The sequence below is a fragment of the Xiphophorus hellerii genome, chromosome 14 (genome assembly GCF_003331165.1).
Source record: "Xiphophorus hellerii strain 12219 chromosome 14, Xiphophorus_hellerii-4.1, whole genome shotgun sequence".
NCBI lineage: Eukaryota > Metazoa > Chordata > Actinopteri > Cyprinodontiformes > Poeciliidae > Xiphophorus > Xiphophorus hellerii.
Window position 1 is genome coordinate 1158623 of NC_045685.1, and position 27568 is coordinate 1186190.

Here is a 27568-nt window from a genome sequence, read left to right on the forward strand (position 1 = left end):
GTGTCCCGCTTTCGCCTCAAAGAGTGTTGAAGACAGAAGGACATTCATGCATGAAAATTGGCTCTGCTTTGGGTGCCTGAGAAAAGGTCATGTGACCAAGGATTGTAAGAGACGACACACATGCAATATATGCACGTTGTCATCCTGCTTACATGAAGAGAGGAAGGAAAGACCTGTGGAGACAACAACAAATAGTTCCACTTCCACAGAAGAACATGCAAACCAAGAAACACACAGAGTTGTGTCCCATACATCAACACAGCATGCTTCTGCCACCACCAGTATACTTGTGTCTTCATTACAAGAGCCACACAGAGAAATACTAACATATGCAATACTGGACACACAAAGTGACTCAACGTTTGTGTTAGAAGATGTCATTGACAGATTGAATGTGGATTTCCATCCAACAAAGCTGAAACTCAGTACTATGACTGCTGCCGACACAATCATTTCCAGCAAGAGTGTTCATGGTCTACAAGTTCGAGGACTTAACTCTGAGAGTCGCATCCAACTACACCAAGCTTACAGCAGAGATTTTATCGATGTGGACAAGTCTTATGTCCCAACAAAAGAAACTGCATTAATGTGGTCTCATCTCAAAAACTTGGCAGGTAAGACTTAGGGCTTCTCATTGGATACGACTGTCCAGTGGCCATAGCTCCACTTGAAGTGAACAGGTGACAAAAACCAACCTTTTGCACAGAGATCAGAACTAGGATGGAGTATAATAGGCTCATCAAACCCCCACCTTCCTTTGACAAGGAAGTCAAAGCTTTGTGCATCGGCTCACAGTAAAGGAGCTACCAATCCCATCGGCGACTGACATTTTAAAGGCCTTAGAATTTCATGGAGAGAAGCTATGAAGATGTGTCCCAAGATTATGCTAATTTTATACAGTTTCTCGGTAACAACATCACATAGAGGGATGACAGGCATTATGAAATGCCTCTCCCTTTCAAAGGCAGCAGTCCGCCTAACCTAGCAAACAACAGAAGACTAGCCCAAGTTCGCCTGCAGTGTCTTAAGAAAAAACTAAAGGCCAGCAAACAACACTATGAGCAATGCAAAACATTCATGGAAGAAACCATAAATAAGGGTGATGCAGAACCTGCCCCTACAATATCTGAGGGAGAAATGGAGTGGTACCTTCCACATCGTGACATCTACCATTCCAGAAAAGCAGGTAAGCTGAGAGTCTTTTTTGACTGTTCAGCCAAATTCCATGGTGTTTCTCTTAACAACACACTGCTTTCTGGGCCTGATTTAATCAATCCTTTGTTAGGAGTGCTATATCGCTTCAAGAAAGAGACCATAGCAATAATTTGTGACATAGAAAGAATGTTTTACCAATTTTCTGTCACTCCTGAATCCAGGAATTATCTTAAATTCTTCTGGTGGAAAGGTGGAGATTTGGAGAAAGAACCACAGGAGTACAGAATGGCAGTTCATCTCTTTGGAGCTGCTTTATCTCCAGGATGTGCCAATTTTGAGTTAAAGTATCTGGCACAGCAACACAAGACTCACTATCCTCCAGCAGCCACATTTATTGAGAAAAACTTTTCAAGAGCTTTGTCACAGAGGCATAGGATGGGACGATCCTCTCCCAGAAGATATAAAGCCATGGTGGGAGAAATAGATAAATGGTCTACTGAAATTGAAAGAGATTTCGATTCCGCTTCAGATATTCATTCGACAAACTGGCTGCAAGGACCGTGTCAGGGTCTGCATTTTGTTTCCGTTTTATTTTGGGTTTTTTTTTGGTTTGAGTTTTTTTTTTTTTTTTTTCCTGCCGTTGGAACTGGCATTCCTCATGACATCCACCAGAGGTCGCCAACAGACAGAGCCCCTGGAAGGCTGCTGAGTTCAACCCGTCTACACACCTGCAGCTTGTTTTGGAGGGCGTGGATTATGGATTTAAGCAGCAGCTCCTCTCCGTCTCATCGCCTGAGTGTTTGCTTACTTCGGTAACAACTCGTTCCAGAACTAGGCTCTCTGTGATCTGCTCCGCTCTAACCCTTTGTTGTCTTCCTCGTCAGATATCCTGCTGTTCCCTCGCGGTTCTGGCGAAGAGCAGTCCTCCCCGAGTTCAGTGCGCGCCTGTGCTCCCCTCGTTGTGGATTCCCTACCTCCTGTGTCCTCCCTCGACGCTGTCGGTGCTACCGGTCAGAAGCCACCCCTCGTGTGTCCACCCTTTCCTCTCGTCGATCCCTCTCTGGTGGAACCCCCCTCATTCCAAGTAAGACAGACTCTGGAATATTCCCGAAGGATTTTCTCCTCACTGCTCTGACCCTGCTTCTCCTGTTGGTAGCAAGACGACCCGGTCATCTGCACCAGGAGTCGCGTCCTGACCCCTCCCCTGACTTCAATAAACTGATTATTGTGCACTTGATCGTTCTCTCTGATTGTGTTCTTGCATGTGGGTTCGTAAAGTAAAACTCAACATGACAGACCGAGGTTTCTTTGGGAGCATGAGTTACACCTAACACCCAGCACTCCAACAGAATTACTTGTCAGTGATCCTGAAATAAAGACAATTCAGGCGCTTGCAACTGAAGTCAAAAGCAGTAATGACGTCCTCAAACTTCTGAATCGGTTTTCCTCTTGGAAACACTTCTCAAGGTCGTTGCAAGAATCAAGAGACTGGGTTCAAAGCAACAACATAGTGAACATGTGACTGTTTAAGAGCGTGAAAAGGCTGAAACAGTGATTAAGATTGTACAACAGCAAGCCTTCCCAAATGAGGTAAAGATGCTGGAAAGTGAAAAGAACATTCCAAACACCAGCGCTCTTTTCAGTTTTGATCCTATCTGGTCTGATGGGCTTCTCAGTGTGGGAGGGAGATTAAAGCAGTCATCTCTCTGTCTTAAAGTCAAACACCCAGTGATACTACCCAACAACAGTCATATTACTAAGCTGATTGTGTCCCACTACCATGCTAAGACAAGCCATCAAGGTTGAGGCCAGACACAAATGGAGCTTAGGACCAATGGATTCTGGGTCATTGGTGGGAGTAAGTTGATGTCCAAGCTGATACACGATTTTGTGTTTTGCAGAAAACTTAGGCGGACAAGCAGAGAATGGCTGACCTTCCTAAAGAACGTGTCGAATCCTCTGCACCTTTCACGTATAGTGGCATGGACTGTTTTGGCCCTTTCATTGTGAAGAAAGCCCGCAAAGACAGATATGGCCTAATTTTCACATGTCTCTACTCTAGAGCTGTCCATATCGAAATGCTCGAAGACTTGTCAGCTGACTCATTGATAAATGCACTGAGATGCTTTATTAGCATTAGAGGAGCTGTACGACAACTGCACTGTGATCAAGACTCTAATTTTGTTGGTGCCAGGAACGAGTTCATGCAAGCACTTAAACAATGTGACACTAAGTTACTAGAAGTTTTTTTGATGGCTTAACAGTGTGAATTTGTTTTCAATTCCCCCTCTGCCAGTCAGGCAGGTGGTATCTGGGAAAGACAGATCAGAACTATCAGAAACGTGTTGAATGCTACCTTTGCATAGTCCGACTTGATGACGCCTCCCTCAGGACATTACTATATGAGGCCATGGCTATTGTCAACAGCCGCCCATTAACAGTGGATGGAATCAATGATCCTTGAGCATTGGAGCCCATAACACCGAACCATCTCATTATGATGAAATCTAAGGTTGCTCTCCCTCCCCCTGGAGTGTTTGTCATAGAGGACCTATTTGCCACAAAGAGGTGGAGGAGAGTGCAGTATCTTATTGAACAATTCTGGAGTCACTGGAAAAGGGAATATTTGTTGAACATTTCCATGAGACATAACCTCAAGAAAGAGGACATTGTCATTATCAAAGACGATAACCTTCCAAGAAATCAGTGGCAACTAGGACGAGTGGTTGAAACTGTTCAAGGCAGTGATGGATTGGTCCATCGAGTCAAAGTTCAAGTCGGAGAGCGAAAGTGAAATTCCTCTTCTAAACTCTCAGTTATTGAGATACGAATCCAGAAATTAGTTCTTCTTTTGGAAAATTGATGAGAACAGATGAACAACTTTCGTACAGTTCAGTTATTCCATGATAGTTTTATGCAAACATATTTATTTAGTAGAGTCAAGAAATCCTGTTCAATTTATTTACCCTTTATGTATTACTTTGTTCATTGATTGTGACAGGATTTGGTGGGAGTGTAAATAGCTACACTCTTTACACTGACGCTGGACCAGCGGCCCTCTTCTGGGTACGATGTTTTCAATGTGTCCGCTGTCCAAATGATAAAATCCTCCTTGTTCATTGGTCCAATAGTGACACCTAGTGGTTAATTTATGCTTTTATTTTGAAGAACGGTATATTTCTTCGTGTGTTTTGTGATATGCACTTCCTGTTCTTACTAAGCACGATGAGACAGTGTTAGATCCTGATGGAACCCGAAGGAAATCTTTAAAATAGCGCCCTTGGAAAGCAAAATGAGGTATAAATATGCGCAACTGTGATTTGTGATAAGAAATGTTATTTGTTTATTTAAGAAGCAGTAGAACGTCATTGGTTTATTGTTTAAAAATGAAACAGTGTATGCTGACACAATGTATTCTTTTTTTTGTATGTGTGAACATTAATATGTTAATTTTATACAAGAGTTAAGCATGTCCAACAATTCTGAATCCTTTTATTTCATGCTACAGTTTTCATGGTGTCTATGACAAGAAAAGTCAAGAATAAACTGCACCTGTTTGGAACTCCCTGCGTCTGGCTGTTTATTCCAGGTGGCCGCTACAATAACAGGAACTCAGAAGTTCTTGTTATGAAGTTCTGACATCCCTCAGACCTTCTCTCAGTGATCAAGTTAAACTATTTATTAGATTTGTATCTGTAGCAGTTTTATTTATTGTTTATTCTCTCTCTTAATTTTTGTGTTTTAATACCCCAACCCCTAACTTGAAAACAAAAACCTGTTGTTGCTATGGCACATAATAGTGTTGAGATTCAGATGTGCTCATCTGAATCTCTAAGCACTCTGCACAGGAACACAGGGAGAGTGTTTGTCAAGGAGGAATAACATTCCTCTGCTTCAGCAGTGGACTGATGCAGAAAGTCACAACAGCCCCTGTGGTTCCTGCTTGACTGTTAGAGCTCAGACGTGTAAACTGGTCTGCCAGGGTGAAGGCTAGCAGAAGTCCAACTCTAGCTGAAACGTTCTATCATACCAGACGGGTTGGAAAATAATTTTGGCTCAGAATGGTCAGAGGAGTGCATTTTGGGGGTTTTAATGCAAGCCTGATCTTTCTGATGTTCTCTGTCGAAGGCTTGTTGTTGAAGGAGCAACACAGGAATGCAGAGGTGACTCAAGGGCTCAGCAAAGCTATCTTAGAAATGATGCATATCAAGAAAGTGTCGGCGAGTCATCAGGCCAAACCTCATCCTTACATGAATAGGATCTATCAACATCTGGAGTCACTGGAAGCTCAAGACTTTGGAAGATCAGATGGAATCCTAGTGCAGAGTTTTCGAAGTGTTGATGGTAAGAAAGATGTTTTTTGTAGGAAAACATTTTAATACCATTATCATGTAAGAAGGACGAAGCTGTGGAACTGTACCTCCACAAATAGCTTTGCCTGTGTAGCTGTTTGAGACAATGAATAATGCAGTATTTTACTGTTTGTATCACCCAGGGCCCCATCATGCTCCACAAGGATGGATCTGGTTCAACATCAGCAGCCTGAACCTCTCCATGCTGGGTGCAGAGTTGGTCCTCTACAGGAAGACCCTCCATTCATGCCCTCTCACTGTCACTGTGACCCTGCACAGCATCATTGCATCACAGCACAATCTGAATGAAATTCCTGCTTTGGAAGAGAGGCAGCTGACGCTGGACCAGCGGCCCTCTTCTGGGTACGATGTTTTCAATGTGTCCGCTGTTTTGGTTATGCAGCATCTGGAGGTGGTGGGCTTCCAGCTGAGGTATACAGATGAGAGTGGGAGTTTGGTCCTCCATGAGGCGCTGACACAGAGTCTGTACTGTTTGAGCAGAGGCGCTCTGCAGGAACCCTTACTGGTGCTTTACGAAGCACGGCCTCTTCAGTTCTAATGACATCACCTTGACCACAGAAAATTCAAGGAAAAACGATACAGTTTATTTCCTCTTGTATCTGATGGCAGAAATTCCTAAACAGTATGTTTTGTTTTGAATGAGTATGCATTTTTCTGTAATTTCAAATGGAGTTCAGCTTGTCTGAGAAACCAGTGATAAATAATTCAAACAGCCAGCTGACAACATTCAGATAGAGCAGAATTTTGAAGTGAAGCTCCTTCAAGGTTGTAAGCAGTTATTTTTTTTAGTATAAATCGAGACTAGCTAGTCGTGAAGACTACAGCTAAAGGCTAATCTGAGAGGGATGAAGACCAAGTCATTCTTCAGTCTGAATGCATTAGCGGTTTTGCTAAAGCTCTTTTAGTCGTCTTTAAACCATTGTCAGGGTTTGTGTTCTCCCTACATGTAACCTCCTTTCTCTTTGACACTGTATAATAAAGCAAAGATGCTCATCTTAAGGTAGGAGTCTCTATTTGCTATCATCAGTTGAGCATTTATTTATTTATTAATATTTCATTCATTCAGAGTTCATAGGGGATAAATACAGAGGGGTGACACTGTTCAGATTTTCTTTTGGTAAAGAACTGAAATTTTAATTTCTAAATCAGACAAAAAGTCAGAAGAGTGAGGATTACTCGCTCTATCTATCTATCTATCTATCTATCTATCTATCTATCTATCTATCTATCTATCTATCTATCTATCTATCTATCTATCTATCTATCTATATCAACTTTAAAGCACCTGCTTGTATAACTTTTCAAAATATGTCGTCACTGCTCTCTAGTGGGCACAGTCGGTAACTGCAACACTTGAATCCTGTGCTATGATTCATAGCTTCCAGGTCCAGTAACTCTCAAGGATTGGTGTCCTTCAGTTTTTTAGATTTGTTTAGTTTAACACAATTCTATGAAAAGATTGGATCATCAGCAGGACCCTCTAGAATTCCATTGCACGGTAGTGGGAGGACGTGGGAGGAGAGCGTGCGGGGGTGGGGGGCAGAAGTACACAGAAAGAACCCCAGCCTCATGTGGAGAGACCCTCAAGGTGGGATTCGTTGCTGTTGAGCAGAAGTGCTAAAAGCTGCGCTTATGGTACTTTGTAATAATGGAAAGGGCAGGGTAATAGGTTTTAGTTCCGAAAACCTTTGAAAATCAGCTTAACATAATTTCTACTTCCGGAAATTCTATCAGTAAAATATTTGTCTGGTACAATTTCATTTTCTAGATCGAAAATAGTTATGGTTTTCCTATTATTTCTATGATTCTGATCAGCACAGGAAGTGCTTCAACATTTCTCTAATGTGATTGGCCTACACTCCTATTCTTAATGTATGTTCCCCTCCAATCACTGACGACCTTCCCAGCATCGTCACCTCCCTCTGTAGGCGCAATTTAGCCCCGAATAACGGAGAAGCGCTTAGAATTTTTTGGACTGTTCGGTACCAACTCGCCTCGATAGGTCTTTGTTCGGTTCGGTGTCGGTGAGCTGCCACTCTGCGGTCTACCATGTCTCCTTCGCGGGTCTGAGCAGACACTGGAAGCGGACAAAGGGAAATGCATCTCCGGAGCGCTGAACCTGTTCCCTCTCGCCCAGCACAAAGCCTGTGAAGCAGGCCGTGTTTCTCCTCGCAGCCACAGGCAGATGATGCTCAAACATGTCGGGGAATCATTTCAAAGGTCACGAAGTCAGTTGCTGCATCAAATACTTCATTTTTGGCTTCAACATCCTGTTCTGGGTAAGAACCATTCACTGTCATTCTTATCCTCTGTTCCAGCAGGAGAGTTGGGGGTTATTGTGTAAGTTAGGGAGGGAGCCCGACTCATCTTCACTTTATGGCTCTTTTTGAATTTCAGTTTCCACTCATATCGTTGCCTTGTTATTACTGTGACCCTGTTCGGGTGATGGGGTCCGGACAGAAGCAGCTGTTCCTGCACACACGCAGCTAATCGGCTTTTTGTGATAATGAGAGCTGAGCGCTGACACAGAGAACACAGCTGAATAAACCCGCAGCACTGTCAATGTTAACCCCGCACACCGCTGCGCACTGCTCCTCAGCGACCTTCAGCTCAGCCCAGGGGCGCTGCTAGGATCCTGAAATACCGGGAGCTTAGCCCACTTTACACAGAGGTCAGCAGAGGCATCACTGGATGATAAAATAATCTGGAACATGTTGTGCCAGCTGGGTTTAAAATGGGGGTTTCGATGACTGTAGGTCAGAAATAACTTTGTAATTGGAATAAGAGCATGTGCTCTCAAAGCCTACTTTATTAGGTACACCTGTTTAATTTTCTAACACAAATGAGCCAATCACCACAGCACCGGCCAACAAATTGTGCCTTTGAGGTAAAGATAACTTGCTGAAGTGTAAACTGAGCATCAGAATAAAGAGGAAGAGGGTGGAAGTGACAAAACTTTAGTACCCAGTAAGCAGTAGATTCCTTGATCTCAGAGAATATCCAGACTGGCAGCATGTTGGCTGCACAGTGGCACAGTTGGTAGCCCTGTCGCCTTGCAGCAAGAAGGTCCTAGCCTGGGGTCTTTCTGCATGGAGTTTGCATGTTCTCCCTGTACATGCGTGGGTTCTCTTCGGATACTCTGGCTTCTTCCCACAGTCCAAAAACATGAGTGTCAGGTTAAATGGTCTCTCTAAATTCTCCTTGGGAGTGGGCGCATGTTTGTGCATGGTTGTTTGTCCTGTCTGTCTTTGTGTTGCCCTGGGACCGACTGTCAGCCTGTCCAGGGTGCACCTCGCCTCTCGCCCGAAATGTTTGCTGGAGATAAGCATCAGCACCCATCTCGACCCCAGTAGGGACAAGGGTTTAAAGGTTTAAAAAGGATGGATGGATTTTACTTTTGGACAGGTATTATGATTCACAATCATGGCAAAAACATTTTTTACTGGCAGCAGATTAGCATCACCTCAACAATGACTGCAATTCCCAGAGGAGGTGAATAGGAGAATCATGGATGCAGAACAGAGAGAGGAGGAAGAAGTTCAAAGCAGCATCATAATCAGCAAAAGTTATATATCCTACTTCCAATGTCTATGTACCCAGGTTTCTAACCATATGGCCACAGATTTGAAGAGGACATGTGTCATCCCTGCTACTTGGAGGTTGAGCTGTTAACATACCATACAGTCAGGAGACTGACACACAACTTAGCCTGTGACAGTAAACAATAAAACAGTTAATTACATGATAAATTAAAACAATAATTTCCATTTGCATGATTTATCATTTTCTCTCTCTGGATAATAATACCATTGGGGGCAGTGGGGGATGTTGTGGTAGTGGAGGGGTAAAGCACAACCCATGTATGGAGGCTTTAGTCCTCGACACGGCAGTCACAGGTACAAGTCCCGGGCTTACCTTTGCCACATGTCTTCTAGTGATGGGTCAGTCACGAACGTTTTGGCTGTTGGAGCTGGCTCTTTGAAGTGAATGGCAGGAGCTGGCTCCTCACTGAGAGCCATTGCTCTGTCAGATCAGAACACTGTTCTTCATCATAAGGGAGGAGCTCCAAACCCAGTGAGCAGCTCACCACAGGAGAGGTAGAAAGAGAGAGGGAGTCGTTTCCCCACTTTATTGGTCCACAATCCAGTACACAAGGGGGGATCCACCTGCATCGCCAGTGTTGGATCCTAGAAGTATTTTATCTAAATTATTACTTTTTTTAAAAATTTATGGATAAAACACTCTGTTCATTTATTTAATGTATTTCATTTGCCCAGTTGTTTTTGTTCAACCTCAGAAGCATTACAGAATCTCAGCTGCGTGCTATGTCACTGTTTGGTTGGGTAGCGGAAGTGGTGTCAGTTGGTCAGTTGTAACGTTGTAGCTCTGAAAAAGAAGAAACTTTCTAATGGTTTTCTGTCCGTCTGTGCCCATCTGCTTCTGAGAAAAACAATTCCAAAAGAAAACACACACATCATGGGGCAAATAAAGTTGCTGAAACTGAAGAAGGACTCCTGTCTGTTTCGTGAGTTCAACACCGTCAGTTTCTCACCCAGTAGAGCCGGACGGATGGTGATGAATGCACTTGAGAAGTCAAAAAACATAATTCTCACAGTGCTGGTCCAGATGAGCGTATGTGCTTTTCAGCAGGAAGATGATGGCATCCTGAACTCCAAGTTTGGGCTGGCAGGCGAACTGCAAGGGGTCCAAGTGTGATTGGACCAGAGTGCGGAGCTGCTCCAAGATGAGTCTCTCAAATAGGCCTGTCGCGATAAACGATAAATCGATTAATCGTACGATAAATTAAAACTATCGACGTCATTTCAATTATCGGCATTATCGTCTCTCCCGACCTTTTTCTCTTTCTGTTGATGACACCGAATGAAAAAAGGCTTAACTCCGGTGCTCTCCACTGACTCCTCCCTTCCTCATTTCCTTAGTGTAAAGCCCAGCGCACACTACACGATCTTAGAGCTGTCGGCCGATTGTCGGCCCATTTTCAAAACCTGACAGATCACACATGAGCCGACAGAAATCCTAGCTATAACGTTTCGATCGGGTTCATTCCTGCCGTGTGGTGTCCAACAATGGGCACAAAATAATGGCTACAAGTCCAGTGAACTAATTTTAAAACCAGGCATTAGTCAATGCTTTACTACAATCTACCTGCAATGCATGTGGCTAGTGTCAGCGTAAAGTCCTGACTGAATGAAAATCATTAGAACCTATTTACGTCACTTTAACGAAGAACAGCTGAAAAGTTACCGGGTTTATCAACTGCGGTAGCAATTTCGCTCCAACTCCTCCCCTTGTCATTTCTATATTCTTTGCATGTTGAATAAACATTAATGTTGTTTCCACATATCATCTCCAATGTCCGCTGGACTTCGGGTTGCGCCGTGTCAGCTGTTTGGGATTCCCCGACGTAATTTCCCCTCAGAAAGCGTGGAGGAGAATCCGCGCTTTCTGATTGGCTACCTGTCACATTCAACAGGTTGCGTTAAGATCCCAGTCGGAGAAAACCCCTGATTTAGATCGGAGCGGCAACGACGATCTACCGTAACACACCACACAATCTTAGAAAGACCAAAGGTCTAAGATTGTTGTATGGGGAAAAATAGGAGCAAAAAATCATGTAGTGTGAACTATTGCATCAGGTAGTCGATGTGCCCGTCTTCTCTATTTAAATCTAATTATTACTGAAGGGCAACATAGTATACAGACTTCATAATCTGCACTCTTTGGGTTGCATGCAGTATTTATTTCCACTTTGGCTTTATGTTGTTTAGTTTTTATCAAGTACATTTTTTGTTAATGGAGACTGAGAATCCATTTTGTTTTTGGTTGCTTTGTTTATTTTGTTTATCAGCTCCAGTGTTAAATATTCTTTTGAAAATAAAGTGTATCTATCTTTGGCAGGAAATCGCATGCATTATTACGTCATTTCCATTAAATCAGTGTAAAAAGGTCTTCAGACAATATTATCGTTTATCGCAATAATTTTTTGAGACAATTAATCGCTCAGCAAAATTTGCTATCGTGACAGGCCTACTCTCAAAGGATTTTACGATGTGGGAGGTCAGCGCCACAGGCCTGTAGTCCTTGGAGTCACAGGGATGCTGCGTCTTTGGTACTGGAACAATGCAGGATGTTTTCCACATCACAGGGACCCTATGTAGGCACAGGCTCATGTTGAAGACATGCTGTAGATAGAGCTGGATAGCGCAAGCTTTGAGAATGTGTACAGTGGCGCAGTTGGTAGCACTGTTGCCTTGCAGCAAGAAGGTCCCAGCCTAGGGTCTTTCTGCATGGAGTTTACATGTTCTCCCTGTGCATGTGTGGGTTCTCTCAAGGTACTCCGGCTTCTCCCACAGTCTAAAAACATGAGTGTCATGTTACATGACTGTAACATGATGGGAGGTTAATTGGTCTCTCTAAATTCTCCTTAGGTGTGTGTGTGTGGGGGGGCAGCATGGTTGTTTGTCCTGTCTGTCTCTGTGTTGCCCTGACCTGGCCTCTCACCCAAAATGTTCGCTGGAGATAAGCACCAGCACCCATCCCGACCCCACTAGGGACAAGGGTGTAAAGAAAATGGAAGGATGTATTTATGATTCATAATCATGGCAAAAAAAAAATTTCTCTGCAACACCCGAAGTGTTACTTAACCACAGCCTGCTTGGTCTCCACGTGGCGAAGCAGTTTGAAGTTTCATTGCCTCATTAGCGAATCGGTCACGCCATATCATGCAGATCAGGCTTGTAATATGGGAATCACCTACTGGGATAAATCCGTTCTCCTGTCTCTTCTCTGGGCCTTTTCCCCTTCGCAAAGAAACTTTTCAAAGACATCTGATATGTTTCTTACTCTTTTTGCTGCTTGTGGGCTCAATGTTGGCACGCAAAACTTTGGTTAAAGGATTTTCAAAATAAAAGATCCTCTAAACTCAAATAATACATAAAACGGAAATATTTAATTATTTCTTGCACAGCCCGGTACCAATTGGTCCCCGGACCGGTTGGGGACTACTGTTTTAGGGGTCTTGGAAGAAAATGTTCCAAAAGATGAAAGATTTGCAAAAAATATTCTGAATGTTTAACTTTTGGGCATAACAGTGCGCAAAGTGCGTATGAGGAAATGTTTCCCGGAGCCTGGCCTGCAAACCGGAGGATGCGCTGCTCATCACCGCAGCTCCATCGTTAAGTGTGGACATTTAGTTTGTTTTCCAGTTTAAACGGCTGGAGCTTTTCTTTCAGAAGCTTTTCAAACCCCTCTGCAGACCTATCTTCAAGCAGGAAAGCCTAAGAATCTCTCCACTGCGGTGCATACAGTTTTGTACCTGAACACAATCACACATTGGTTCACAGGCCACATCTGTAGTTTCGTCTGCTTGAACAGCAACAAATGGCGCTTCTAAAATTTCATCCTTGATTGAACCTCTATAATGCAATCAAGGAGCTCATTCTGGCTGGTTTTGGAGGTGTATTTAGCTATGTACATGTGTACTTGACAGGTGATCTGCTAGCTCACTGTCTAAAAAATAAAATTGATTAACTAGATCCGGAAAAACACCCCGATTCAGGGAGGACAAAGATTCTTCAGACCCCCGTAGTGGTGGTGTATAGTGTGCCCCACAAAATTTTATGCAATCCACAATCCGTGATGATGCGTGTTTTGTTTTTTTTGCACCAGCTTATTGTGCCTCTGTACAGCAATGCGGTGGCCCTCATCCAGCTGACAGGTGATGTTAACCCGGCCAATTTCAAACTGTCTCCAATGTGGCTTGTGCTGGATTCATGGAGGGGGGGTGGGTTCAATTTTTTGAGACAGATGTTTCAGATCAACAATTCCTTGGGTCCAAACTGTGTCTCCTCAAAGAGCAAACATGGAAAGCAGAAAAGAGATTTATTAGCTACACTTGCCATTAGCCACTCCTTTCGTTGGAACCAAGTCACCGAGAAACTACAGTTTTGCCGTTTTTCTTTTTGCTGGATTTGAATATCCTCAGGTTTGTCCCCAACCTCTTCACCTGAAGTTTTTCCCTCAAAAGACATTAAGGAAAATGGATTATTAATTAAATAATCCACCTCGTTTATGCTAATATTGCTCCCCATCGCACCTGCTCAGTTTACGCCAAACCACACACACTCGCACTCGAGACAAGTCCATCCTGATTGGATAAATCCTGTGGCTGTGGGCTGGCCCTGGGTTTACCAAAATTAGCCCAAATGAGCTGCAGACCGAGGGGGCGTGGCTAGACGCATGTCAGTCATTCTGAACCGTGAATGGGGGCTGTCAGAAGTTAGCCCTTCGGAAAGACCCTGGGATTTTCCTCAGGCGGTTTGACACCAGGTTTGTTATAAATTTGACAAAATGTGATACATTATTTCTAAAATGTATTTATTTTTAGGCTGTTATTTTTAAGTTGTTTATTTTAACTTTATTGTAAATGTCAGGGAGAGCTTAGCCCTACTAGCCCACTTATACCAGCTGTCCCTGATTATGGGTCTGTTCAGTAGATTTGGTTGCAGTGCTTTGTTCAGTTGTTTGGTAATTAAAATTAGATTAAAATATTATACAAAAGTAAGAATGTGTACAGGATAAATACATAAAATTGAGGAAGTGTAAGGATTCCCATATAGGGAACAAGGAATGCAAATGGATTTATCATGTAAAAACATTCCTATTTGCCAAGTTATGCTAAAATATGAGACTGAAGATGATAATAAATTTGCTAAAGGTCATCAGGCATGGACTTGAACCTGTGATAGCCATGTGGAGGACTAAGGCCTCTATACATGGGCTGTGCTTTACTCCTGGGCCACCATGGCACTCCCACCAATATTGTTTGGGAGCCGAAGGAGCCGGCTCTCTAAGAAGAACCGGAATTCCTTCCCGCCTTTCCCCCCCCTCATTACCCACTTTTCTGTTTGACCACTCTCAAATAAAGGCTACTAGAACCAATACAATCTTAATTAAAAAAAACAAACAAAAAAATTTAGATATGTTGTCCTTCTCAATTTCAGCTTCGACTTTTGGGTAGTTTGGGTCAGAGTTTGGTCAACACAACATGAAAGCATGGATGCATGATCCGAGGCATGATGGGTGATCCATTCAGGAAAGGCTGAATCTGTCCTTTATGTTCACCTGTCTCATAGACTAAATATCTAAGACCAGCACTTTTGCCCTTGTTTTTGCCTTTCAAACTAAGGAGAAAAAAACTCTTCTATAGGTGTTCTTTTCATCTTAGCAAAGTTTTAATCTTTAATCAACATCTGCCTGCTTTGATTTTCAGCCATGGTTAGTTGCTGCTGCAAAGGAGGGAAGATGTTGGTTTGTCTGCAATGCCAAATTTATTCATGTAGCACATTTAAAAACAGCAAAAGTTGACTGAAGTCCTTCACAGTTATATCCACAATCATAAAATAGCAAATAGAATACAACATAACATTGGGATTTCAAAGAACTATTTAGCGTCTCTTACACAATCCAGATTTACACAATTACACATGCCAGAGAAAAGAGATGAGATTTTAGCTGACCTAAAGGATCGTATGGTCTGAGTGGTGTGAGCAGGTAGAGGTTAGCTGGGCAACAGTGTTTGACCTTCCAGTAGGGTAACAACCCTGAACATCCAGCCAGAGATGCAATGAAATGACTTATATCATATTCTATTCTATTCATAATATAGCGTTATGATTGTCTAGTCAAAATTCAGATCTAAAACCAGCTGAGATTTTGTAGCAAGACTAGAAAGTGATGTTCACAGATGCTACTGTTGGTCTGTCTCATAAAACCCACTAAATTGTGATAAAATGCAAAAAGGTTTAGGGAGGAAGTGTTCACTGCTGATAATGTTAAACAAATGCCATCTAGTACAGACCGAGGCTGTCCCAGGGAAAGGATTTCAGTATTTTTTCCTGAACAACATTGTGTCTCTGTGCATCTGTACAATCTCCCAGTAATAAGATGTGACTGGTGTTTTGCAGCTGCTGGGCATGGCCCTAGTAGGGATTGGACTGTGGGCATGGAGTGAGAAGGTGAGCGCACTATTATTTTTTTAATTGAAACTGCAAACAAAATAATTTTAGAGTGGTGCTTTCTCTATGTGCCAGTACCATAATTCCTGGTTATTTCCTGTCACTTTGGCTATTTGCCAAACATGACAAGGCTCAACTGCTTGACTCACATCCAGTGTGTTGTCCTGTCCTCTCTAGGGGGTCCTGTCCAACATCTCTTCCATCACCGACCTGGGGGGTCTTGACCCTGTGTGGCTCTTCATGGTAGTTGGAGGGGTTATGTTCATTCTGGGCTTTGCCGGCTGCATTGGAGCTCTTCGGGAAAATACATTTTTGCTTAAGTTTGTATGTTCTACTCTGCAAGCACCATGAATGAACAGTGAAAAAAGGTTGCTTCCTGTTTCTGATTTTACTTCTATTCATGATTCTTTTCCTGTTCTAGTTCTCCGTGTTTCTGGGAATCATCTTTTTCCTGGAGTTGACAACAGGAGTTCTGGCCTTTGTTTTTAAGGACTGGATTAAGGACCAACTCAACCTGTTCATCAACAACAACATCCGGGCATATAGGGATGACATCGACCTACAGAACCTCATCGATTTCACTCAGGAATATGTGAGTCATGGGATACCTAGTAAATGTGATGAGGCATGGCTGTGGCATACGTCTACTTTAGTCTTCTTTCTTCAAAATCGTCCAGCAGTCTTTGCATCGCAGATTATCAGGAATGAAGCATAAAAAGAGTTTAAAAAAATCTATATGGACCTGGAGCCAAACTGTTCATGTACTGTGTTTTTGATTCTAATTGCACTGTAATACAGCTTAACCTGAGGTGTCAGATAGTCATTGGGAATGGATGATTTTCATCTTGATCAGCCTGACCAATGTCCATCAGTTTGCGGATATAATCCCCCTCTCCATTGTCAAGTCTCACTCTAGCTTGGGCCAGTTAGTCAAATCATTTTTACTTGAGTACCAGAAGGTAGGTCAGGTCCTTTAGTTTATCCCAGCAAAGAATTGGGGAAAATTTTCATGGGTGCAGATAGACGGTCAGTGTAATGTAGCATGAGATTAAGTGGTGCAATTATCAGGTCATTACTGCTGGATTTAAGCAACATTTATTGGGTTACTACGTTTTTATGTTCAATCAGCAGAACTGTTGTGAGGTCTAAAGAAGCTGGAGATCAAATTATGACTTGTTAGATGGAGTGGGTTGTTTTTACGTACTGATTCTGGAATTCCATTGCAGAAAACACACTATGACCCAAGCAAGACTTAAAGCCACATAGATGCCAGTAAAGGATCTAGGACCTGACAGTATGTCAGGAGTCCCTGAAGTGTTTCTCTTCTCTGTCTGACTGCAGTGGGAGTGCTGTGGCGCATTCGGAGCAGACGACTGGAACCTGAACATTTACTTTAATTGCACTGATGGAAATCCCAGTCGGGAAAAATGTGGGGTTCCCTTCTCCTGCTGCACCAAGGACCCTGCGGTACCGTTAGCCTCTTTCTGTCGATGTCACAGTGCAGAAGCTGTTGCACCACAAATGACTTAAATTCAATACCAGAATTCACATGGTTCCTCCATGATGGCTTTCAAATCTTTTAGAGATAATTTCTTTTTGTCTCTAGGAGGATGTGATAAACACTCAGTGTGGCTATGACATCAGAGCAAAACCAGTAAGTTAGCTAGTTCTGCTAAAGTTTGGACTGTAATCCTTGTCCTCAGTGGAATGTTTAAGGTCTTCTTAACATTGATGAGTGATCGACGAGTGATTTACAGATACTGTGAAAGTGGGATAATGATGATGATTTGCATATGTGCCCATACAGGACTCGGAGCAGAAGGACTACATCAATGTGAAAGGCTGCGTTCCTCAGTTTGAGAGATGGCTCCAGGATAACCTCACCTTGGTGGCTGGGATCTTCATTGGAGTGGCACTATTGCAGGTCACTTCTAGTCCTGTTTTATTATTAAAGAAAGAGTGAAACTAAAGTATTTCTCCCTTTATGAAGTATGTCTGGTTTTCTTTTCTTAACAGATTTTTGGGATTTGTTTGGCCCAGAACTTAGTGAGTGACATCGAGGCAGTGAGGGCAAGCTGGTGAGACACCATCAACCTTTCATCTGCTCTTAGTTCTCATGATCATTCCTAACCTTACTTTGCAATCTCAGACAATCTGAGAAAATTTACATGTACTATTTATGCTCATGGGTGTCATTCATAATTCAGTAGTGATGCATATGACATGGAAGTCAAGTTCATAATTAGGTGATACAAAGTAATAATTTCAACTTTCAAAATCATAATTATGAGATTCAAGTCATAATTTTAAGATACAAAGTCATACATGAGATTGTTGACTCCTATACACCTCTGCTCTGTGTTTGATGTAAGCACAGATCTGATTGCCAAGAGGGACTAAACAGAGGTCGCTCATCTCTTAGCAACAGATTAACAATAAATATTATTGTTCAAAAAACATAGGGTAACTTGTGCTCTTTTGAAATACTACTTATCTTATACTACTTAAGAATTGTGCAGTTGGTGAATTTTTCAGAAAAGTGGAAGTGTGGGGTTTTTTTGTCATTAGTGATTAATATATTATAAAACAGAAATTCAACACAAAAGTAAAAATCTGATTTATACTTTGTGGCAGTTTGTTACCAGAAAAAAACGTTCATCTCTTAACACCAAATTAATTATTGTCTATAAAACATAAGCTCTTTTGAAATACTGGTTATCTGCTTAGACATAGGAGTAAAGTAAAAATCAGATGTTTACTTCGTGGCACTTGGTTACCAAAAGACGTGCTAATTTCTTAGCAACAAATTAACAACAGATGTTGTTATTGTTCAGAAAACATAAGATTTCTTCTGCTCTTTTGAAATACTATTTATCTGAGGCTGCGTTCACACTGCAACCTGAAGTGCCCCAATTCCGATTTTTTTGTCAAATCAGATTTTTTTGCCGGGGCCGTTCACACTGCCACACATACTGTATGTGACCTGTATGTGTTCTGCAGTGTAAACGGGCAAACAACCTGAAAGTGTTCCATATGCGGAGTACAGGGCGCAATAGCATCCGCGTTCTTAGTGTTCTGCCAACCGCCATAAAAAGAAGTGCTCAGTGTTTGCGGAAGTAAACATGGATGCTAACGGTGGAGCATAGCTTACATATTTGAAGATGTTGTCTGACCAGAGCAGCATATTAACAACTTAATCCTCATTATAGTCTGTCATAGTTGTTGTTTTTCTTCCCCCTTGTGCATATCAGGACGCAGAATAGGGAGATTTGTTGAGTATCAGTGATGTTCAGTTCAGATGAATGCACCTAGAACATTAGGTCATATTTGAATCAGATGCGTATCGGATATGGAAGTGGCCTGGGTTGCATTCGAAAAGAATCCGACCTGTGCTGTTCAGACTGTCATGAAAAGATCAGATGCAGGTCGCATTACGTCAAAAAAATTGGAATTGGGTTACTTCAGGCTGCAGTGTGAACGCAGCCTTACACTACTTGTGCTGTTGGTGAATTTGGCACAAAAGTGAAAATCTTTTTTTTTTGGCATTGGTAGTAAATATGTTATAAAACAGACATTCAACACAAAAGTAAAAATTTGATTTATACTTCATGGCAGTTTGTTACCAGAAAAAACACAAGTAAATGTTTTCCTCACTGACCAGCACATACAGAAGCAGCTGGATGGCATAACCAAGTACGAAACTGTTCCTCAGTCGCTTCGGCAGCTTTAGGAGAAATTTGATTGACATGCCGGCCCCCGCCCACCTGTTCCTCTGTTTAATACAAAACGACCAGGGTTGGCGTACAATAGGACTGGGCTGAAGGGGGCCAGGCTGGGACCTGCAGTGCAAAAAAACCTTTGGACAGAGACAGAGACCTAAACCACAAAAAGTAGTTTTACTCTTAAAAAGTTGTCATTATAGCTGTTACTCCCTTAGTGTGAGGATTAAAGAGTGAAGGTTTATTGAACTTTTGGAATGCAATGCCAAAACTCATCCATCATTCTTCCTCCTCCATGCTTCCTCCTCCATGCTTCATCAGGGTGCCCCCCCCTCTGTCCATGCGTCGACCCCCACCGTACTCCTGCAAGAAATCATCGGCTTACTACTCATGAGACAGGCACGCACAAAATTGTATGTGTGTTTAGGCCTGTCACGATAACAAATTTTGCTGAACGATTAATTGTCTCAAAAATTATTGTGATAAACGATAATATTGTTTGAAGACCATTTTAAACCAATGTAATGGTAATGACATAATAATGCAAGTACATCCTGCCAAAAATAAATACTCTTTATTTTCAAAAGAACACTTAACATGGGAACTGGTAAACGAAATAAATAAAACAACCAAAATCAAATGAACTCTGTCTCCATTAACAAAAAATTTACTTGAATAAAAACTAAACGCAATGTAAAACCAAAGTGGAAATTAAAACTACATTCAACCAAAAGAGTACAGAATATGAAGTCTGTATACTATATTGCCCTTCAATAACCTTTAGATTTAGATAGAGAGGATGGGCATATCCAACTACATGAGGCAATAGCTCACGCCTCCTCCCTTAAGCCCAGTTCACACTACATGATATTTTGCCTCGATTTTCCCCTTACGACAATCTTACAACGTCCACATTCAACTTCACAATCAACCAGAATTTATTCAAACAATCAAAAGCATAAAATCACACCAACAGCTCAACATCGTCATCAGAGACCAAAGCCAGAAAGGAAACATTAATTACCTGAGAAAAAATGCAAAATACGAAGACGCGCCTTCGGAGACCACTGTGTGGGGCAGTTAAGACACTTCCACCTCAGTGATCTGCTTGCTGTTTTAGCTCAGTTACTTTTATATCAAGGCAGGTTCTTTACTGTGTGATGCGTTCTAACGTACCGTTTAGAGATGGTCTCAAACAGTCCATAATGACGTGTTGCTGTTTTTCATGCCAGAGGCCATGCAGGTGTTACCAAGGCCAAGGGATGAATTCATTGCTGTCTGAGCCGTCCTCCCTGCGTACTTTTCCAGATGTACGCATCAATAGATGTGTTCATTTCATACAGAAACATGTTACTCAAGAAAGCAGGATCATAGTTTATCATCTATCTGTGTTACTCATTTCAAACTGCCTCAAACTGGTTCCTGAACCACACAGAGCTCTCCTGATCTCTTCTCTGACCCAGGGCATCAAACAGCAGATTTTGATTATAAAAATTAGCACATTTCATATAATATCTTCCAACTCTTATAAAACAGACATGAACAGTTTCAATACCAAAACACCTGTTACATTCAATATTTTCTGATTAGTTTTCCACTTCTTTGGTTTATAATGAACTAAAACATTTTTCAGATGACTTATATACTTCTTAAGACTATGATCTAATATAAAAAATTACTGATAAGACTAATTTTAATCAAATTGTGCTCATTATATTTAAGAAAAATGTTCTACTGATTAAGTTATGTATGGATTAAACTATGAGTCTAAATCTAACCTAAATTGAGGCCTACTCAAACAATCATGATCAATCTAATATTTCAACATGTGCTAAAGTTTAAACGTCATTAAAACTAGCATAACTAAATTAATATTTCCAACAGCAGGAAGAAACAATAAAGCCGATAAATTAAAATGAGGTCGATAATTTTCATTTATTGTGTGTTTAATTGATTTATTGTCTATCGTGACAGGCCTATGTGTATTTGTAGCTGGTGGGTTTGATGAGTCTATGATAGTTTGCTAAGCACCAATCTGTATATAGCCTCTGTTTTGGTGTTGTGTCATACATGACTTCAATCGGGAACCCTGATCTTCTAGGGTGTTAATCCACCTACACAGTAGAGAGGCACTAGGCTCTGTGGTTTTGTGGCCGATTCCTGAGCTCCAGTAAAGTTTTGACTTGCTGTTATAAGTTTTCAGCTGAAAAGCAGCATTTCTTCTTCTACTGCTTTTGACGTAATTGATTATAGTTCCTAACACTAGGCTAAGGACTAAGTTGTATACTGAACCTTTTGGTTGTATACTGAACCTTTAGTATACAACAAAATTTAATTTAACACAATTTGTATAAATACAAATGTGTTAAATTTATGGTCCTCTGGCGTCAGATCACAATAAAAAAAAAAGTAACGTAACATTTTAAAGTAAAAAGAAAATCATATTTTGCAATGCTTTGACAAAAATAAGCTAATTTGCTAATCTTTTTTAAACTATGCTAACATTTGTTAGATATGAAAAAATGGAGGCCTGTTGTGGTGATGTTGCTGAATAACAAGGATTATACAGTTGCTTGAAGCAGAACCATGGGTGAACTTTATGAGATGAGGAGTTCAGAAATAAATGTGTACTGCTCTGCTCCCTCTGAGCTGCAGTTTGGGTAGCTTGCATTGAAAAGCCTTGGAGTCATGTGACTTGAACAGTTCTCAGCTTGTCTGTGGTCCACTGTTCCACAGCCCACTCTGAATGCACCTTGTGACCAAAGTTAGACTTTAATCTCATCTTCTCCTTTTCTTTAGTATCTTAGGGAAATAGTTGCACACAGGCGTGATGGTGGTAAGAATATTACATTGTTAATCAGCTCCTCTTTTGTTCTCTTCTAGCTTCTTTACCTAATGCTGGCGGAACTCTTCTCTAACAGGTAATCTTTACATTTGCTTAAATTTAACTTCTGCAGTGATGGGCACAGCTAACTTAAAAGTTAGCTCCGCTAACTGCAAAGCACTAATCATAAAATGTTACTTTTGCTAACGCTAAAGACCTGCAGTATGTCAATATGGTATTTAGTGGACGCTAATTCTAAAGTGCTAACTACAACCATGATGAAATCCACAATGTTTCATTAGCACTTTGTGCTCCAACATAGAATATCGCCCTCTACATGGTATAATTTGTCATTCCAAACTGACCCGTGTGGTTTGAGCTACCGGAAGTTTTTTCTTTTTTTAACAGACTTTACACTCAGTTCCAGTTTTATAGTTAAGTATTGCTGACTTTGTTGCTGATTCTGCCTAATTAAGCATGGTATGGCTTTGGTCAGAAAGCACACAGGACCTCTGAAGATTTTAAACTCTTTACTTCATCCTAGGTATAGAATACATATGGGATGTTTATTCCAAAAACATGGGTCAAGCAGCTCACAGGATGTTTTGTCTCTTTGAATCAGCTTGAATATGAAACGTACCCCCGGCCACCAGTACTGTCAGCGAGCGCCGCCGGACAACACCCTGATCATCTCCTACACTCTACCAGCACTTTTTTTAAAGGCACTAAATATGTGAAAGGTTTTGTATACAACTACTGTGTGACTACTGAACAAGGACAAGATGAAGACTTTTCATAGATGCACTTAGCAGGTTCCATCACAATCCTACTGAAACAAACTCAGCATTTTTCACTGGAGAAGTGTTGGCCGACATAGAAGGCCAAGATAAAGACTAAAAAAGCAACTGAGAAGACTGTTTAAGTACCACCATGTGTACTGAATAGAGGAAGAGAACAGCTATCCTTACTGTATCCAGAGTGTTTTTTTATTGGTTAAGTCAAACTGGGTGGATATATTTCAGGTTTGTCCTTGAACACAGAAATGACATCGTTTTGTTGCTCTATTAATGCCGCTGATAAAATACACTCACTTACCAAAACAATTTAATAATCAAGTTAAATCCCCCTGGGATATGAATAAAAACTGACCTGAACTCAACTGAAATTCCAGAAGGAATGTAATCTTGTCCACATGCAGACCAGTGACAGATGTGTAAATGGCTTGATTTGCAAGACACTTGCATGTTTAGAACAAGGTTTGAAGAACAAGAGTGAGCAGAAGTATTACAAGTAGTTGCTGGAAGATCCCACAGTTAAAACGGCAAGTGAATGTTAAGGTTTAAAACATGGAAACAGACAGCAGCCTCACAGTTTAATTCAGGTTGCATTATCTAGTCTGCAAAGGATCACAGAGAAATTACTCACCATGGTGAACACAGTAATGTATTTTCCACCACTTTAAGATCATCTCTATTCAGGACCTTTTCTATTATACCGATATCTCTCATCAAGCCTCTAAATCTGCATTGTCCCAGAGGTCTGATGGTATCAGCCACAGCTGCCCTGAGGCTGATACCATGATACCATTGGCCCTCTGACCACCACCAGCAGGCAAGGTGTTGCCCAAGAACACAATGAATAAGACGGATGGAGCAGGGGTTCAAAGTGGCCACCCACCAGTTACAGGATGAATCCCATGAACTCTGCAATTGTTTTGTAGTTTTACTCAGATCTTCACCATAGCATCAGACTATAGGTCCCAGAGCAGGCCCAGCACTAATCCTTCTGCGGTCTTAAGAGACGGGGTCACTTAGACCCTACAGGCTTCAGCCTGTGCACAGTTCAGCAGGGTTGGACCAACTACATGTGCATTTTCACTAGGTTTTTTTTTTTTTTTTTGGTCAGGTTTCGGAAACTGACGGGCTGATGCAGCCCCCCACTTTACTGCTGTCTGATGTGACATCTGCTGCGCTCCTCCTGATCCTCATGCTAAGACCGCGGAAGGGCTAAAGTGAGGATGTTAGATGTCAGCATCACAATACTGCTGTACTTAGAGATGTTGCCATGGAAATGGTCACAAACCACAATACAATAGTGGCTGATTTGCAGTTGTAAATGATCCAACCTGTTATACAGAGGAGGAAAATTATCAGGAGTATGCAGTGGTGTTGTTGCTGCTACCCATCCTCTATTGCCAAGCAACCACAGGCTGTGCATCCTTTACTTGCTTAGCTGGTTTATCAAAAGCCATGTTGTCTTTGTGGATTGTAAACATTTAAACACAGAGGTGCTTCTGTACATACCTGGTGTCTGCTATAGGTGATATACATATCACTGGTCTGCATGTGCACTTAATGACATTCCCAAACAGACCAAGGACCTCATGTACAAAGGCTACAAATGCAATAAAAACTTCCACACACCATTTTCCACAAGAAAGTTCAGTTCTATCAATTAGAACTGAACTTGCAGCTATTGATGTTTTTGAGATGCCTAGAAATTACGCTGCAAAAATATCAGACACAATCCATCCATTTTGTCTCAATACACCCACTTGTCTGTGTAAACCCAGATGGTGCTGGTGCCCGTCTCCACCGGCCATTGGGTGAAAGACAGGGTATATCCTGGACAGTTTGTCAATCCATCACAAGGCAACACAGAAACACACAACCACACACACTTTCGTTTGTAAGGATAATTTAGACAAAACACTTAATGTTCCACCTAATGTTCATGGAACTTTGGACGATCTTGAAAGCCACAGTACCTCGAGACAAGCCATGTGTGATGGACCGAGCAGTTAAGGAACAGCCAGGCACCGGTTCAAAGTCAAAATAGTTGTTTTTTATTTAACCCAAAACAAAACTTGGGTAAATAATAGAAAAAATGACAAAATTTGGGCCCATAAAAGAGGTCAAAGTAACAGACATCCACTCAGACTAACTCAAAAAACAGACCTAACAAACAGAGACAAAAGGGGACTTAAATACTGGCTGATCAGGCCACATACAAAACACAAAGGGGAAAATACACAGAAACCTAACTGAAACTAACATAGCAAATCCCATTCCCCCCCTCTGGATGATGAGTAATGGTGTGAACCAATTTGCAGTCTCAGCTGGCTTGCTCCACCCCTTCTCCACCTCTCTGCTCTCCTAAGGATTGGGCAGCCAGCACTTAAACTCAGAAACAAAACAAAGATTAAATCAAGCAAAACACAACAATGTAAACTAAAATGTGCGCACTTATTCTAGAATACACTGTGATGTGTTGCTTTCTAAACAAAACCAGTTATTCTGTAAATTAAATCCTAAACTTAAAGAAATCCAAATATAAGTGAAATGAACTTATTGCGTGTGGTGAGAGTGAATATTACCACATTTGTGTGGCTGTAACTGCAGCCATCACACACTCCCCCTCTTCAGATCTCTCACTGGGACAGCAAGAGAGACAGTCTGCGATGCAGTTGTCCTTGCCGGGGATATGGTGGATGGTGAATCGAAATGGCTGGATGGCAAGGTACCATCGCGTAATCCTTCCATTGGTATCTCTCATCTTCTCTATCCATTGGAGAGCTTTATGGTCAGTCTCTAAGGTGAACTCTCTGCCAAGAAGGTAGTATTTGAATGAGTCCAGGGCCCATTTAATGGCTAGTGCCTCTTTCTCAATGGTTGAATATCGTATTTCCCTTGGAAACAGCTTGCGGCTAATAAAAGCCACTGGATGGCACTCTCCAGGGGGTCCCTGCAACAGAACAGCTCCCAAACCTCTCTCAGAGGCATCAGTCTGTAGAATAAAAGGTCTCTCAAATTCAGGGCTGTGCAGGACTGGGCTCTTACTGAGAGATTGCCGCAGGTCCTGAAAAGCGGTTTTGGCCTCCTCTGTCCAGAGGATCTTATTGGGGCTTCGTGAACCAGTGAGATCCGTTAATAGCGCGGCCCTGGCTGAGAAATGAGGGATAAACCGATGATAGAACCCTGCCATACCCAGAAAAGATCTTAACTGTGTTCTGGTCTCAGGCAGAGGGCAGGACTCTATAGCTGTAATTTTATTTATTTGAGGCTTTATCACTCCATTTCCTATAACAAACCCCAGGTACTCAGTTTCAGACTTGGCAATTGTACACTTGGCTGGATTAATAGTCAACCCTGCAGATTGAAGTCGCTCCAACACCTTCTCCAAATGTTTCAGATGATCTTCCCAGGTAGCACTGAAAATGACTATGTCATCAAGGTAGGCTGCAGCAAAATCAGACATGTCAGATAGTACCTGATCCATCAATCTCTGGAATGTTGCCGGGGCACCATGTAGTCCAAATGGCATGACGTTAAACTGGAACAGGCCCCATGGGGTCCGGAAAGCAGTAAGTTCCTTTGACTGCTCCGTCAGGGGTACCTGCCAATAACCTTTGCAGAGATCTATGGTTGTTAGATATCTGGCCTTCCCAATCCGCTCAACCATATCATCGATGCGGGGGGCTGGATATGAATCAAATTGTGTTATTCCATTCAAATACCTGAAATCAATGCAGAACCGTAGGCTGCCGTCCTTCTTCGGCACCAAGACCACTGGGTGGCACCATTCACTTCTTGATGGTTCAATGATTCCGAGTGACAGCATCAGATCAACTTCCTCTTTCAGTGAAACCAACAGACGCTCAGGTATTCTGTAACTCAGTCTTCTCACAGAAGCTCCATCTTGTAATACAATGTCATGTTGGACAAGGTCCGTTTTACCAGGATTTCCCTGAAACATGTTTGGGGTGCACAGATTTCTCACCTGAGCCTGCTTTTCTTCCGAGAGGTGGTCCAGATCCAGCGATTGAGGTGAGGGCTCTGGCAGGTACTGGTTATCCTCCTCCTCTTCCTCTGGCACATCCTGAATAAGAAAAACATCTGCCTTTGGCTTTTCTACCCATTCTTTAAGCAGGTTGACATGGAGCACCCTGGTGGAACGGGGCTGATCTGGAATGGCAATCTTGTAGGTTGTTGGCCCCAGTTTGCTCTGGATTTCATACGGACCTTGCCATTTTGCCAACAGTTTACTGTCAGCACTAGGAAGGAGCACCAGCACTTTCTGGCCAGGGCTGAAAGACCTCTGGCGAGCTGACTGGTCATACCAGTTTTTCTGATGTTTCTGTGCTTCTTCCTTATGAGCTTGGGCCAATGCCATCATCTTTTCCAGTCGTTCCCGCATCTGGACAACATAAGAGACAACATCTACAGCTTGAGATCTTTCTTTGTCACCCTCCCATGTCTCTCTTAACAGAGATAAGGGACCCCGGACTTCATAGCCATACAGCAATTCAAAAGGTGAAAAACCAGTAGAGGCCTGTGGCACTTCTCTATATGCAAAGAGAAGATAAGGTAGCCACTGGTCCCAATCTGTGCCGGTTTCATTGACAAACTTGCGCAACATTTGCTTCAAGGTCTGATTGAAGCGCTCTGTCAGGCCATCTGT

At 42.1% G+C, this 27568-nt stretch overlaps 2 protein-coding genes across 7 annotated transcripts; both read left to right on the plus strand.

The window, feature by feature from the left end:
- Window positions 1-1749: 1749 nt before the first annotated feature.
- On the plus strand, window positions 1750-6527 carry LOC116732783 (uncharacterized). Of its 4 annotated transcripts, XR_004341877.1 has the most exons (5): window positions 1750-1967; window positions 2040-2239; window positions 2312-4452; window positions 4664-5499; window positions 5651-6527. XR_004341877.1 is itself a non-coding variant. In XM_032583257.1 (3 exons), the coding sequence occupies exons 2-3, from the start codon at window positions 5217-5219 to the stop codon at window positions 6064-6066; spliced, it is 699 nt and encodes a 232-aa protein (XP_032439148.1). In that variant the 5' UTR covers window positions 1974-4452; window positions 4664-5216; the 3' UTR covers window positions 6067-6527. The 4 variants fall into 4 exon arrangements, 1 of the variants encoding a protein (XP_032439148.1); XR_004341875.1 differs by having other exon boundaries at window positions 2040-4452; XR_004341876.1 differs by having other exon boundaries at window positions 2040-4452; window positions 5284-5499.
- Window positions 6528-7420: 893 nt separating this feature from the next.
- Window positions 7421-24503, plus strand: LOC116732781 (tetraspanin-5-like). Of its 3 annotated transcripts, none has more exons than XM_032583252.1 (10): window positions 7421-7807; window positions 15515-15565; window positions 15743-15889; window positions 15987-16157; window positions 16907-17032; window positions 17172-17219; window positions 17373-17489; window positions 17582-17643; window positions 22168-22205; window positions 22653-24503. In XM_032583252.1, exons 1-9 carry the CDS (start codon window positions 7727-7729, stop codon window positions 22178-22180), a joined length of 816 nt encoding a protein of 271 aa, XP_032439143.1. In that variant the 5' UTR covers window positions 7421-7726; the 3' UTR covers window positions 22181-22205; window positions 22653-24503. The 3 variants fall into 3 exon arrangements, with proteins under 3 accessions (XP_032439143.1, XP_032439142.1, XP_032439144.1); XM_032583251.1 differs by having other exon boundaries at window positions 22731-24503; XM_032583253.1 differs by lacking the exon at window positions 7421-7807 and adding an exon at window positions 12495-13877 and having other exon boundaries at window positions 22731-24503.
- The last annotated feature ends 3065 nt before the right edge of the window (window positions 24504-27568 follow it).